The sequence below is a fragment of the Haematobia irritans genome, chromosome 4 (assembly GCF_050003625.1).
Source record: "Haematobia irritans isolate KBUSLIRL chromosome 4, ASM5000362v1, whole genome shotgun sequence".
Taxonomy (NCBI): Eukaryota; Metazoa; Arthropoda; class Insecta; order Diptera; family Muscidae; genus Haematobia; species Haematobia irritans.
Genome location: NC_134400.1, coordinates 90,632,966 through 90,649,218, shown reverse-complemented (window position 1 = coordinate 90,649,218; position 16,253 = coordinate 90,632,966). Strand labels below are relative to the sequence as shown.

Below are 16,253 nucleotides of genomic sequence, written 5' to 3'. Positions count from 1 at the left end.
GGGAAAGGTTGCAGATATTTTCAAGCACATAAAACTGTCAAAGTTCGCAAAGAAATATCTGGTTTGGCAAGCCATCTGTACCTGTGGCCTGAAAAGCAGCATTTTCATAGCTTCCGGGACTGTCAACTAAGAAATTTACGTGAAAGAGTGTTTGAATAAACGTCTGCTGCCTTTCCTGAAGAAACACGGTTGTTCCGTACTGTTTTGGCCGGATTTGGCATTTTGCCATTACGGTAAAAAGTCCATGGAGTGGTACGCCGCCAACAACGTGCAGGTGGTTCCCAAGGACAAGAACCCTCCCAACACGCCAGAGCTCCGCCCAATTGAGAAATACTGGGCTATTGTCAAGCGGAACCTAAAGAAGACCAAAAAACTGCTACGGACGAGCAGCAGTTCAAGGCAAACTGGCGGCGAAGAAGGTGGACAAGGTGGCTGTACAAAATCTGATGGCAGGTGTCACGCGTGAGGCCCGACAATTCGGATTTGGAAAAGCGAAAGCCTAACTGAATATTTTTCCTGAATTTTATACTAATTGAACTTGAAAAAGAAGTTTAGTTTGAGTTTTTTAAATAAACGATTTCACCGATTTACACGCGTTTTCTCTTGACCAAATTTTGACCGTATCAACCTTTATATCCATATTCCAATTTTAGTTTTATAGAGCCTGAATTTAAAGACAGATTACTCTCTAAAAATAGACTCTTTAGCTCGGAATCAATTCCAAAATCCTTAAACCTTTCACTACCGAATTAATCCTAATGTTAAAAACTTTCATTTTTCCTCTGTTCTGTCTTGTACTAACAGCAAGTAGAAAAATATTGCAATTTGGAAGGCCTACCTCAAATATTTATAAAGCTTTATGTGTTTGTTCTGAAAACTTAATTATTGATTTGTGACCACCTGGTCATACGAAACTAAACGCTATTTGGCCTGTAATATCTGTTGAAGTGTTGAAAAAAAAAATTAAAAAAGAATCTGATATAATATAGGCTATAGTTGTTTATATGAATATCGATTTACTAGAGACGTACAGTAGAAAAATTGTCTCAAAATTGTGTATTTTTTGTTTAAATATTGTCACGAAATGTTATGAAAATACATTTTAGGGCCCAGCAATAGGAAAAATATTTTGGAGTAGAGGTGTGCACGTGACACGAAATTGTCGTGACTCACGAAAATTTTCGTGATTCGTGCGTGAGTCACGTTCATGACAACAGCGTGAGCCACGAAAATAATATCTTCGTGAGTGTGCGTGAGTAACGAATTACACTCACGAAAATATTCCTGATCACCGACATAAAACGCTTAAGAGTTAAATTCAATTACGATTTTAGTGACACCTGGGATGTTAAGAGTTTAATAACACTCTCGATTTTAATAATGCTCATGTTTTCAGACACTTCAGTAAGGTAAATTAATCATAAATTTATTCGTGAGCCACGATATTTTATTTGAGTCACGATATTTTTCGTGAGTGAGTACAAATTTCCTTTTCATGAGTGTGCGTGAGCGTGAGTCCTACCAAAAATTATCGTGCGTGAGTATGATTTTTCAGTCGTGAGTGTGCGTGAGTGAACTATTACTCACGTGCACACCTCTAGTTTGGAGTCGTTTTCGAATGTCCTCTGTAGTGGACATCGGTAGTGAAAGGGTTAAGGGAAGGTCAAAATCTTTGGATTCAAGTATATTTGTGTGTTTGTCATTTAAGACACCCCTTGGCTTCATTTCAAAGGACACGTCCTGGACACAACTCCTCATGAACCAATCGTGGACATTATTTTAAGGACCTGTTTCAGTTTGAGCTTCCGAACAGCACCAGCAAAATGTTAGAACTAAGTTAAACACAGGACCATGCCATATATATGTAACTAAAATAAAATTTTAATATTATGAGAATATAAAAATGAATAAAACAAGTATTTACGGCCGAAAGTTTGGCCAGTCCGAATCTTATGTACCCTACACCATAGATTGCGTACAAAATTCTCCTACAGACTTGAATCCAAAGGTTTTGAACTTTCTTTAAGGATTTTGGCTTCTTTAAAATATAAACAATTTTCGGGACCTATGCAGCTTTAAATCTATGATCAATAAAATTAAAATTAGGATTTAATATTACTTAAAAATTTTGTTGAGTGTAGATGTTTAATCAAATCACCATCAATCACTATGGGCAACACACTCGCTCACGCGAATAAGGTCATTTATGGCTAAAATGTACATAGTACGTTTTCCTTACAGTAAAGGAAATTTTATTCAAATAAAATTTATAATCGTTGCTTTAATATTTTTTGTTGGATTTAAGACACCAATCTTTGAAATTTCGCTTTCTCCGTTAAAGTCGTATGTCTTTGAAGCAATACGAATTTTCCTTAATCTACAGACAATAATTTTTGCTGTAAAGAAATAATCTTAAAATTAACTGAGATATTGAATCTTCGTATGTTTTGGAAATACCTCACTCAGATTGGCAATTGGGTCAATTTGGTGAGATCTTAATGGCGAATATTGCGAACCGATCTCCTTCGATGACATCTTGATGGCATAGAAGTCGCAATTTTCATTGTATTTGGCAATGAATTTGGCCTCTACGTAGACCCAGTGATTTTTCCACTACATTAAAATAAAACATTAATGATCAAATCATGTGAATAGGGATATACTCGTATTTGTATGCTTAGACGAAAATTTCCTTCTGGACATTAAATAATAAAGCATCCTACAATCTAAAATTCAATGTTAAAAATTCCGTCCTATTTAAATCGGAGGACAATAACAAAGTCAATAAGTACATATCTACAAATTACTTCAGCCCCGATATTTACCATACTTTATACGAAGGGAATGCGTCACAGTACGGTGAGTATTTGAGCTTAGGTCTGCCTGAACTTTGGGCCTGATTAATTGTTTTTAATCAAAATAGGATAGAGGAACTGCTCGTTTTAAAATGCACCTGAATGACACTAAATTACTAAAATAATTCTTCGCGTGATGTACTTCATTTGATTTTATATGCACTTCAGTGTGTTCTTGATGCTTCAGTGTGTTTTTGATGCTGTTATGACGCAATATTGCTTACCTACCACAATGATGTCTGATGATTTTCAGCTCACGGTATCCTTCGAATCTGAAAATAAAAAACAAACGGCAATGAATGAAATTGAATATAAATTGTAACCCATATGTAAGTCAATATCATGACAGGAAACGTGTCTTAATGTTTATTTTAGAAAGTATTGTTCATGACATAGAGAACAAGTGGGTGGCGAAGGGTGTGAGTAATAGTAGGCATTTATATATTTATATAGTTCTTATACACATTGTTTTCAAAAAAGCCATAAATTGCTATCGACTTCATATACTAAATTTAAACACATAATGTTTTTCTTTATATTTACATATGAGGATAATTAAATAATATTAAATAATATATTATAAAATTGATAGATTGGTAGACTTCTTGATGTTTTGGTAGATTTTGCAAATTATTCCTCTCCAACTAAGAGGTACTTCACAAATTTTCTATAAAAATAAAATTTTAACAAAATCAGAAATCAATTTTTGGCCAATTCTTCTGTAGAAATAAATTTTGGCAAAATTTTCTATAGAAATAAATTTTGACAAAATTTTGAATGGAAATAAAATTTTGACAACATTTTCTAAACAAATAAAATTTTGACTAAATTTTCTATAGAAATAAATTTAAACAAAATTTTCAATAGAAATAAAATTTTGACTAAATTTTCTATAGAAATAAAATTTTGACCAAATTGTTTATAGAAATAAATTTAAACAAAATTTTCTATAGAAATAAAATGTTGCCAAGATTTTCTACAGAAATAAAAATTTGACAACATTTTCTATAGAACTAAAATTTTGACAAAATTTTCTATAGAAATAAAAATTTGACAACATTTTCTATAGAACTAAAATTATGACTAAATTTTCTATAGAAATAAAAATTTGACAAAATCTTCTATAGAAATAAAATTTTGACTAAATTTTCTATAAAAATAAAATTTTAACAAAATTTTCTATAGAAATAAATTTTGACAAAATTTTGTATAGAAATAAAATTTTGACCAAATTGTTTATAGAAATAAATTTAAACAAAATTTTCAATAGAAATAAAATGTTGACAATATTTTCTACAGATATAAAATTTTGACAACATTTTCTATAGAAATAAAATTTTGACTAAATTTTCTATAGAAATAAAAATTTGGCTAAATTTTCGATAGAAATAAAATTTTGACAAAATTTTCTATAGAAATAAAATGCTGCCAAGGTTTTCTACAGAAATAAAAATTTGACAACATTTTCTATAGAAATAAAATTTTGACAAAATTTTCTATAGAAATAAATTTTTGACCAATTGTTCTATAGAAATAAAATTTTGACTAAATTTTCTATAGAAATAAAATTTTGACTAAATTTTCTATAGAAATAAAATGCTGCCAAGGTTTTCTACAGAAATAAAATTTTGACAAAATTTTCTATAGAAATAAATAAATGACCAATTGTTCTATAGAAATAAAATTTTGACTAAATTTTCTATAGAAATAAAATTTTGACTAAATTTTCTATAGAAATACAATGTTGACAAAATTTTCTATAGAAATAAAATTTTGGCGCAATTTTCTATAGAAATAAAATTTTGAAAAATACTATTTTTTGTTTGGTAAAATTTTCTTCAAATTTTAGTAAATTATTTTGGGCTCTTTGTAGAGATCATAATTATCGTTCGCTGAGACTCAAGAATGTTTGAATATGTTTTATGATGAATGATAATTCATGGGAAAAACATAAATAATATTATAACAAAGGCAACTGCGATGAATTTAATTTATATTTTTTATAGGGTTCTTGTGTTTAAAAGATTAACTCAATAACAGTGCAACGATGAGCTTAATTTCATTTTTGGCGATGAAGCTACATCAAGGATTATCCAAGCAGCAGTTTTCGTTAATCAATATTTCCTTTCTCTTATACTGAAATATAAATGACAACCCTCGTATACTTATTGTTTTTGTTTGTGCTTTTACTTAAATGGCTTTCAATGCTATAAAAGGCATAGCGCCATATCCCTCCACTTGGGTTTCAGTTACCATTTAGCCTCTGGGTAAATTAATTCCCATTCAAATGGTGTATGTGTGTAATGAGAGAGAGAGAGTTAAAGCCCTTTGGGAAAACTAATATTTATTCATTGTGGTCCTCGTTTTATGTAATTCTCATAGTAGAGCTCCTATCACTAGAGTTTTTTTCGAGCTTTCTCTCCCTCACTTCTCTCTGGCTTATTTCTCACTCTCTATGCCTCTGTTGATTATTGAAAACAAACAAAGACAATCGAATGTGGTGGGAATACATGTTTATAGTTTTCTGATATTCATCTAACCATGCTCACAACCACTTGTCTCTGGATACCAATTTATTTCAGCAAAATGAAGCCGATAATTTCCAAGGAGATAGGTCTTCGTCTATGGTTGAATGAATTTTCGGATTTGGAATGGCAACATGCGGCGTTTTGTTGATTTTTCGCTTATGATAATAGGAAATTATTTGCCCATTATCGGACCCTCGTGCAACATGATTATTTTCAATAGTAAATTAATTTATTGTTTATTTTTGTCTTTGTTTATATTTGCATCCTAGTGTGTGTGTCTAAATATGTGTGTGCGTATTTATTTCACTAATCATTATTGTTCGTGTATTATAGCCTACGAAAGTATGAAATATTGAAGTTCACAAGTCGGTCAAACCGAATATTTCTGTTGGATGATTGTTACTAGGATGTCAATTCGGTTAATCGTTATTGCAGTAATCGCTTGCTCATGACCTTGAAGCCTCAACTATAAGAAAAACTATTTATATGTTCTAGAAATGTGTGAAGATTCCCAACCGTTTATAAATCATATTGAAACAGAATTTATGTCTATGTTTTACATGTGATAGCTGCATTATTGGAAGCAATATCATGATAACTACAGACAGACGGATATTTCCTGATCGTTTAAAATTGCAATAGTCATGTGAAGATAGATTTACATATGAAACGAGAATTTATTATATCCTCGATCTTAAAACGGAATCAATTAAAAACTAAGCTTATACAATTAATTTTTTAATCATATTAAAAACATAAATGTAAGTTAAAAATATTTATTTTTTTTTTTTCAATCCCACCAAAAAAATTGGGAAGCTCTTTCTGAGCCATTAGTTTTAAAGTATATCCAAAAATGATTTTCTAGAAATGGACTATACTTTCACTTCACCAGAAATTTGTTTGAGGTGATATATAATAAAAATAATAAAAATTTTGTTTTCACAATAAATTTAAATTTTTTTGAATTTTATTGTGTGTGGAACAGAGTTGAGATAAATAAAATAAAGGAAATTAATATTTGAAAAGTGTACCGACGTGAAATTTGCGTAGAAATAAAAATCCAAAAATTTAAGAAAAAATATTTTTTATCCTTTTTTTTAATAAAATGAACATTTATTTGGTCTTCTGTAACAAACAAGAAAACAATATTTGGATAAGTCAAGAAAAAAATATTACAACTGAGAGATTAGTCCAAATTCGGTATTTTTTTTTTTTTTTTTGAAATTCCAAAGTCTACAACTTTTAATATATGGCACATATGTACACAATTCTGCGTAATGCGTCGAATTTTGTAAGGAATGCAGTTAAGGAAAGATGTCAAAGATCCGCCAAAAAAGGACCTTCTAGGTTGAAAATGTTGACCCCATTTTGTTTAAAGTTTGCAAAATTATATTTATATCTTTAACCGTTCAAGAGTTTCAGAATGATTAAAAAAAAAAAATTGGAACCACTGTGCGCCATTCTGTAACCCAATTTTTTGATAACATGTGAAGTCTTTCAAATTAGAAAAAAATAATAATAATAAAATATGGGAAATATTTAAATCTACAGCGATATAATGTCAAATAATGTTCATTCTTCTCCCTGTGCAAAAGTTCACGTAAAGAGGAGTAAAACTGTGACCTCTGTTGGAATACACTGGTAGAAAAAGTTTCGTTATATTAATGAACCCAGCAAAAAAATTTGGAAGTTCTTCCAAAGGCACAACTTTAAAAGCACTTCCAGAAAATGCACTCCCAATGATGTTCTATATTTAAACTACCCAGGAAGTTATTTTAATTCAATTTTTTGTATCTGGATTTTTTCATACTTTTTATGGGAAATTTTAACTTTTTTTTATTTCAAATAGCTTAAAAACAGAGTAAGAATTCATAAAATGGTACAAATCTTTTAAGTTTTGTCAAAAAAAAATGCTAAATCCAATCTGAAAAAATTGTGAATTTTTGAAAATATTTGAGGTCAAACGTTTCCGACAAGCGTTAGAATCCATTAAAACTTATAAAAAAATATAGAAATGATTTATTTGACAAAATATCATAGAATTTTTTTATTTACATCCAAAACATTGAATTCGAATCACACTTAAAGAAGTGATGCAAATTCAGTGCAACGGGTGTTGAAATGGAGGACTTCCATCCTATGACAAGCCAATGTTAAATTCATCGCTTCTGCGTCAATTTTGCACCACTTCCGGATCCAAACAGAACATTTTCATTACTTTTTTGGCGACGCTTTTTTTGCTGGGAAATTATCATTAAAATTGAGCCAATGAAACAAATTCATTGATATTACTACATTTTTCGTTATTATAACGAATTTTCTGTTAGTCAACGAAACCTTTCGTACTATTAATGGACGTTTTCATTGTCTTAATGAAAATGTTTCGTTGTATCAATGAAAAATTTTCCTTGGCTCAATTTTAATGAAATTTTCTTTGTGTGTATGAAAGTAAATCGGGCGAAAGATATAATTGTCGTTTATATCTAAATTTGAACCAATTTCTTCCAGAACCAATAGGGTTCTATACTGACCCAATTTGGGTTTTTTTTTTTCGCTAGAGCTTTCAATTTCTTATATTTCAATAAAAAAAATTTGCGTTTTTTGGCTTTTTTAGTTTTTTAGTTTTTTTTTGGAGGGTGCGATAGTTTGGCTAGTTTGCATATAAGCAAACAGTTTTTTTCCAACTTTCTTATATGCGTTATCTATTGTATAAATTATACACATTTTCAGGCCTCTTCCGATTATCTAACATAATCTATATTTGCTTCTTAACTTCTTTCTATGACATGAATTTATATTGAAAATTTTAATTCTGAATTGTTTATATCTACAAATCATGCCACTTTTTGTTTCGCATAAACACACCACCACTTTGCAACGCATTTAGATCCACTGGGGCGTATGATAATTTATATCACTCATACTCGTAGTGGAACCATACATTGTTGAGCCTGGTATAGATCCTAGCATATGGGTGTTGTATTAGAAATTACACCCATACACACTCACGTACATACACATTAGATCGTATTCACAAAGATAATGCCATGTTGTTGACAAATTATTTCGTTTATTATTCATTCATTCGCTCATGCATTCATTCATTCGGTTGTTTTGTTGGTTGGTTATTTGTATTGCTAATGCATGTGTCGTTGATGGCAGAGATACCACATGCAAAAGCGAAAGTGAAAAGCGCAAAATATTTGCATTTATTCTGTTTGCATTATTTGAAAAAACCTACTCAACGCCAATTCCTAATAAATCATGCAATCTCTTGGAAAATATAATGGGTTTTTAATTTTTCCTGATAAAATAAATAAAATTCAAAGGAAGGATGGTAGCAAACACTAAAGCAACATGAATGGTCGACAAGTAGTCAATTTAAGTGGGGTACATTTCAGCTATTCCATTTTTTTATTGGCCATAATCGATTAAATGTAAAACTCGAATGGTCTACTATAAAGTACCAATTGATCAAAGATCATTCTGAAAATTGAGAATGGAAAAAGTTGTGAACACATTAATTTAAATAAAACACACATCAATATTTTCGGAACCATCGCGGTACAATGCTAATGTTAGACATGTCCGCCTTGGTTCAAATCACAGCTTCGATCAAACATTAAAAACTTTTTCAGCGATAAGACAGAAGTAAATTGTTTTATAGCAAGAATGAACTATGTCGCGCGAAAATTGAACTAAATTATACTCAACATTTTGAGATTTCCACAAAGCTTTGTTAAAACCAGGAAAATTTAATGCATTGTTTCTACTTTTTAACGACAATTGCACACTTTCATAGAAGAACAAAATGGACAAGAACCCACCAATGCACAAAAATTTAAACTGGAAAGAGAAGCGGTTACCGAATTTGGTTTTCCCCGGTAAGAAGCCATTCCAAATTGATCAGTTTATGAGCAACAAAGAAGTCAACTAGAAAATTACACTTTCCATTGGACACTATAAATCAAGCTTCGCGTCGCCGTAACAGCCGATATTCATCGCCCTATAAATAATAAAAAACGACCTAAATTGTTTAAAAATAGTTTCAGATCTCAAATATTTATATACCAACCACCATAGAATGGTGATGGAAGTATAATAAGTTTGTCATTTCGTTTGTATCACATCGAAATCTCGATTTCTGACTATATAAAGTATATATATATTCTCGATCAGGGAGAAATTCTAAGACGATATAGACAGACACGTCTGATTGTTGTTCAATAATGACACAATTTGGCTTTCATTGGTATTTGTATTCATTGGTATTCAATTTTTTTTCTCTGCAAGCAGGTCAAGTTCACAGATGGCATATATTAGTACAGATTTTGAAATAGCCCTCATACAAACCCAACGCCCGATTTGGGGTCTTGAGCATCTAAACACAACAATTTTTATTTGAATTTCCTGAAATTCAACATTTTTGAGACGATATCTCCCGATTTAAGGCCTTTAGCATCAACACACCTCAATTTTTATTCGATTTGCCTAAAATCTATGGTATGAATCGGTCCATATTTTGGTATAGGTCCCATCTAGTCCGATTTGACATCTTGGGCTTATAGATACCGCGATTTTTATCCAAAACGAAAAACAACGAAAAGGTATTTTAGGTGCACACATAAGTGCACCAAAGATCGTGTGTATCGATCCATGTTTTGGTATTGCCCGGACACCCGATTTGTCTTCATTCAGTGCAGACACCGCAATTTTCATACGATTTGCTTGAAATTGATACCTTCCGGTATTTATATGCTTATACAACCTCAGAGGACAAAAAAGAAGCTCAAACGGTAAAATCCTGCACACGTGTGTTCATTTGGGAACCCCGTTCTGTGAAAAGGTAATTTTAAAGTTTAAATGTTCTTTATTAAGGGGTAAAGAACAAGCAAATACGAGTATTGAATATTTGAGTGACTTACAACCACTCAATAGTGTAAGAAGGTGTTATAATTTCTTTACATTTTGGTCCTTCGAACCGGATCGAACCCGTGGTAAGAGACTCGAACGGTCATAATAAACCTTTCGAACGGATCGGAGGCAAAATCTGCTCTAGGTTGCAGAAAGGGAATTGGAAATCCTGCACACTTGTGTTCATTAGGGAACCCCGTTCTGTGCGCAGGTAAATCTAAAAGTTCAACTGTTCTTTACTAAGGGGTAAAAAAACAACTTCTTGCAAGGAAGCATCTAATGAAAAGAGTAATGGAACCGAAATCTGAAATGGGATTGGAGAGGAGAGGAGGTTCCAGTGACAAGTCGGGAGACTTAAAGATATATTGTGTGAAAGCCAACGTGAATTAGACAATTTCTCCGGAGAACTGTTAAAGAGCAAGCAATGCTTGGATTTGGAATTCACTAAATTGCTAAATATAATGGATGCAATGGTGGTTGCCGATTTGGATTCTGAGGAAGTGCTTGGACTCTTTGAGCTTATGGAGCACCTGTACGACGATCTGAGTGCACAAATCCTTAGGACATGTAAATCAATGGAGGCTATAAGGAGGGCTAGAGAAAGGCGGAAACAAATTGAGGCAACCTCTAATGGACAAAATGCTGATGTGAAGTCGATCTACATAAATCGACAAGAGGTCATACATAAGGAATGGCCCAGAGAGAAGCCATTGGTGCAGTAATCATGCTCCTATAGAAGGAGCTCCGACCTACTATTTGGTTTACCGGAATAGATCAGATGAGTCATACTCGATTGGAAGGAGCCCTGATGTCAATCCTACTATTTGGGTCTATAGGGATAGATCCAAAGAGTCATCACATGAAGAACAGAGGCCTACAAAAACTGAAGTTGATGGTACTGCTGCCACCGCAACTGATGATACTGCTGATACGCAAGCCGAAAGAGCAGCCAATGCTGAAGAATCTGCACCAGTCTCAACCGAAGGAAACGTGGAGGAGCCAAACACGGACGTCAAATCAACTGAGATTCTGGGAGTATATGGTAATGTTTCTGTTTTATCTTTACAGGAAGAAGAGTTTTCGTCTGAGAGTCAAGATGACATGGATACACCAGAGGTGGAAAGAGGAGCTGCTGTTGCAGAAACACATCCAAGACATGGGCACAAGGAATGTCCAGCAAAATGGCAAGGTAGTCAATTACCCACAACTAAAGGCAGCACGCACGATGAAGAAGTTTCGTTAAATAAATCCGAGAAAGGAAGACTACCACTCACCGGCGGAATGCAACGAAATGCAGAGTTGATGCGTGCTACCTTTGCAATAATCTACAAGGAGCGGTCTACTAATGATGGAAGCAGAAAAAGTTTGCTCAACGAAGGAAGATTAAGAAGAAAGACAATGCTGCATTGGCACAAACAAGAGAAAGTCCCGAAAGAGCCAGACCGGTCAGATTATTTGATGATTTGCTATGTTACGCTATAAGAATTTATCGTAAAGTATAATTAGTTTTTAAAAATTGTGTATTCTGCTTAGAATAAGAGGAATAGTTTTGATGGGTAATCATATTTGATATAAATTTATGTGTATTTGGCCACCCGCAGAATATTTAGATTTCTAAACATGCACTATTTGTGTTATGTTTATTTAAGATGGACAAGGTCTATGGCAGGCAATTAAAATAAAAATGAAAATGCATTACATATGCATCGGTGACTGATAACGCACTAATGTGCTGCACATGCGTGATCATCGAAAACCAAATACAAGATTATCTTTACATTTTAAGAAAATTTAGATTGTAGCTAATTTAAGATTTAGTATATAAGGATGAATATTTTTTAGAATAAATTAGTGACTTACAACAACTCAATCGTGTAAGAAGTTTATTATTATTTCTTTACAATAATAGTGAGTAGTTTTACTTGGAATATGAAAGAATTTCACTGAAATCGGATCATATGCAAATATAGCTCTTAACCAATTTGAATTGGTTTTTAATTGGTAGCTATTGTATGAGTCTACAAAGCAGAGAAGGGTATACTATTGTTAGCGCACTCACCAACTTTTCGCAAAGGAAGAATTCACAATGCTTCCTGACACCCTTGTTGCGGTTTTGAAGTGTCAATAACAAGTCTCTCCTATCCACACGGAGACGTTTTCTTCATCCACGATCGAATTGAGTCAAAGGCACACTTCGCCTACACAAGAAGGTTTTTTTTTTATTATTACTATAGGCGTCGAGTAAATGCCAACTGCGGCAGCCCAAGATCACGACAACCTGCGATTTTTTATTTCTTCCAGGCTAAACCGCCGAACGATCGGAAATTTCACTGCTACAGAAATTTATCCCTACCGTTTTTTTGTAGAAATGAAAACGCACACAGATTTTAGTTTTCCACTGGTTATTTATTAATCTTAATTTGTCGCTTGATCAGGTGTATGATCTCTGGAATGTACAAAGGGCTACTACTCGTCTATGATGGTTTCGGTGAACAAGAAATCTATCAAAACGCACTCAACTGAGAGAATGAGAGTTAATGCACAATAGGGACGAGATCACCGAGCTGAAGCGCAAACAGTTGCCGTCAGTGTTGGTACTAACTATCTACGGATATTAGGCCTATTCCTGCATTAACATACCGCCGGCCTTGCGGCAGTGACGCAAATAATCCAACATAAATTACAAATCAAATTTTCAAAATACTATTAATAATAACAAGTCTTCAGGATATAATCTCAAAGCTAAATAGAGAACGATAGATTCAATTCTTTATATAATTTCAGTAAAATTCAAAGATAGATTTTTATGCTAAAGTAATAATTCAATTATAACTGGCTTCGAGCCCAACAAAACTTCATATGATTCCAATCCAAAAGCTAGGGTTTTATACTGTACAAAATAAACTAGTTGTCCATGTTGTCTCGGTCGATAGGGACTTCACCAAAAAATGTCCATCCAAAAATTGTGTTTTGGGCAAAGGGTAGGCCATTATCCAGAACCGGTAGACCCAAATACAATCGGCTTGCTACGTCCACACCCAGAACAATATTGACCCCATATGGAAGGTGAGGGGCATAATCAGCCATACAGTCGCGGGGATACACACTTAGTACACGGGTCAAATTTGCTTGTACCGGTGGGTATAGAACAACGCTTTCAGTCCGCCTGTTTAGAGTGGTAGTAATTGTACGCACAATATCTCTCGTGGATGTTAATTGGACTGGAAGTTTAGAGCCAATACCGTCGACTTCAAACGGAAAAGATTCATTATACACGAAATAACTGTTCGGAGAGTTCGGGTCTAACAAAGCTCGAACTCGGATTCGATGATTTTGTTTACCAGGACAACGTAAGCAAACCCATGCCGTCATCCGTAGCCAAACACTTGCAGCTTCATCTAGACTGTGTAACATGGTATGGTGCCCTTGGGAACAAATGCGACAGCCATGACTACACGGACAGCTAAGTATTTGGTGAGACATTCCCATACAGTTTACACAAAATCGGTTCTCACGCAGATATTTTTCTTTTTCAAATGGAGACTTCACCAGAAATTTGCGGCAGTTCCGGAATGAGTGACGGCTAGAACACAGTGGACAAAGATACGCTTCTTGGAAATTCATGGCTGCAAAAGATGAGATAGGTGGAGCAAAAGTGAGGGTCGATGTTGAAAACGGAAAGAAAGAAAAGCGACACAGAGTGACAAAGCAAGGGTAGATCTATTGATCAGAGTTAGGCAACAGAACTAGTTTATGAACAGACCGCGTAAGTACTCCCGCTTGGGTTTTAAGATCAACTACTCTCACTCGGCCATCGTTACCATGATAAAGTTTGATAATGCGACCCAGTCGCCATTCATTTGGGCAAAGAGATTCATTTCTCAAAACCACCAAGTCGTCGACTTGTAAGTCTCGTTGAGAATCTGTCCATTTACTTCTTTTTGTCATCTCTTTTAAATATTCAGATTTCCAACGTCTACAAAATTCGAGCTGGATAATCTTCAAACGATTCCAGCGATTTAAAAGAGATATCTTTTGAGAAGCGTTTTCGGGCTCTGGCGGTGACAAAAGCGATGAGCCAATTAAAAAATGACCAGGAGTCAATGCTGTGATATCGTTATCGCTGTCAGAGAGAGCAGCTAGAGGACGGGAATTCATACACGACTCTATGCTGGCCAAAATAGTCGCGAATTCCTCAAATGTGTGCCTGATTTGGCCAGACATTTTCTTAAGATGCGTTTTGCAACTTTTGATACCCGCTTCCCACAGACCTCCCATGTGGGGCGAGGCAGCGGGTATAAAATGCCATTCTAGTTTCTGGTATCCATATTTGGCGATGGCATCATCTTTTAGTTGCGAAATAGTTTTCATAAAGTCCCTACGTAGTTCCTTTGCAGCCCCAACGAAATTTCTACCATTATCGGAATATATGCGATGGGGGCAGCCACGACGGGCGACAAAACGAGTGAGCGCGGCCAAAAAAGCAGAAGACGAAAGGTCACTGACCGGTTCCAAGTGCACAGCTTTTGTGCTGAAGCAAACGAAAAGACATATGTATCCCTTCGAAATACGACTTCCACGTCCCGTAAAGTTTTTCAGGTCGAATGGGCCAGCGTAATCCACCCCAGTATTAGTGAACGGCCTGCTAAAAGTGGTTCTTTCAGAGGGGAGTACCCCCATCAATTGGCCTAGGCGCTTTTTCCGTGCTATAACGCATTCTTTACAATGATGTATGTGATGTTTGATCAACGACTTTGCCCGGAGAATCCAACATTCAAGTCGCGTCGTAGCTAATGTTAGCTGAACGCTGCCATGTTGAGTCAATTTATGGATGAAAGCCACATAAAGTTTAGCGAAACTACTCTGATAGGCTAAAATAACAGGATGCCTCTCACTGTATGTGAGAGAAGAGGTGGATCCTAAACGACCATTGGCACGAATCAGACTGTCCTTATCGAGGAATGGAGTTAAGGATAAGATTGAGCTATTTGATTCCAATTTCTTCATTCGTGAGAGACAAGCGTATTCTCTAGCGAAATGCATTCTTTGTGATAAAGACATCAAACGATAACGGACAAAAGTTAACTCAGCTGCTGTCAATCGTTTGCTTTCAAAACAAACACTTTTCTTCGTAATTGGATGAGTTTTTCTAAAGAAGCGAAAGATATATGCAGTTACATGAACTGCCCTAGAGAGGCTCGAAAACCGGGATAGAAAATCCTCCTCGATCGTCGATCTAGCAATATGTGTTTTGAGAGGTTTAGACTCCAAGGACGTTTCTGGTAATAATTTGTTCACGGGCCAATAACTTTCTGGACCTTTTAGCCATGGGGGACCTTCCCACCACAATGTACTCGCCTTTAATTCTAAAGGTGTCACCCCCCGGGTTGCTAGATCCGCAGGGTTTTCTATAGTAGGGACATGCCTCCAATTACCCCCAACTTTTTCTTGGATTATGGCAACCCTATTCGCGACAAATGTTGTCCAGGTGTAAGAGGGCTTTCGCAACCATGCCAAAACGATCATCGAGTCACTCCAAGGAACCAGAATAGAATTTTCAAATTTTAATTGAGGAAGAACAGAGTCTGCTAGCTCGGCCAAAAGCAAGGCACCACACAGCTCAAGTCTGGGTAAAGAAACTTTCTTGATCGGGGCAACCTTCGATTTAGAGACAAGTAAATTCGTATATATATTTTCCCCTACTTCTACCCTCAAGTACATGGCTGCGGCGTATGCAAGCTCAGATGAATCGCAAAATCCGTGTACTTGAATTTTGCAATTCGGGGAGTATTTTACCCAACGAGGTATTCGAATCTCATCAACTCCATACTGATTTGCAATGAAAGTCTTCCATTTTAGTAGGGACAAGGGTTTTAACGGATCATCCCATCCGATGTTGTCGAGCCAAAGGCTTTGCATTAAAACTTTAGCAACTATCACCACAGGACATATCCAT

At 34.7% G+C, this 16,253-nt stretch overlaps 2 protein-coding genes across 21 annotated transcripts in view; both read right to left on the bottom strand.

Moving 5' to 3' along the window:
• Shab (potassium voltage-gated channel shaker cognate b) overlaps positions 1–16,253 on the bottom strand; it is a 559,117-nt gene that overhangs the window by 366,873 nt on the left and 175,991 nt on the right. For 16 of the 20 annotated variants that reach the window (XR_012722069.1, XM_075307720.1, XM_075307730.1 and 13 more), the window contains one exon: positions 3,084–3,127. The gene's annotated coding sequence lies outside the window, so the exon portion shown is untranslated. Of the gene's footprint in view, positions 1–3,079; positions 3,128–16,253 lie in introns of all 20 variants that reach the window. The other 4 variants (XM_075307721.1, XM_075307725.1, XM_075307724.1 and 1 more) reach the window with 1 other exon arrangement.
• On the bottom strand, positions 14,018–16,216 carry LOC142235664 (uncharacterized). The gene has a single exon (XM_075306925.1). The coding sequence runs from the start codon at positions 16,214–16,216 to the stop codon at positions 14,018–14,020; it is 2,199 nt and encodes a 732-aa protein (XP_075163040.1).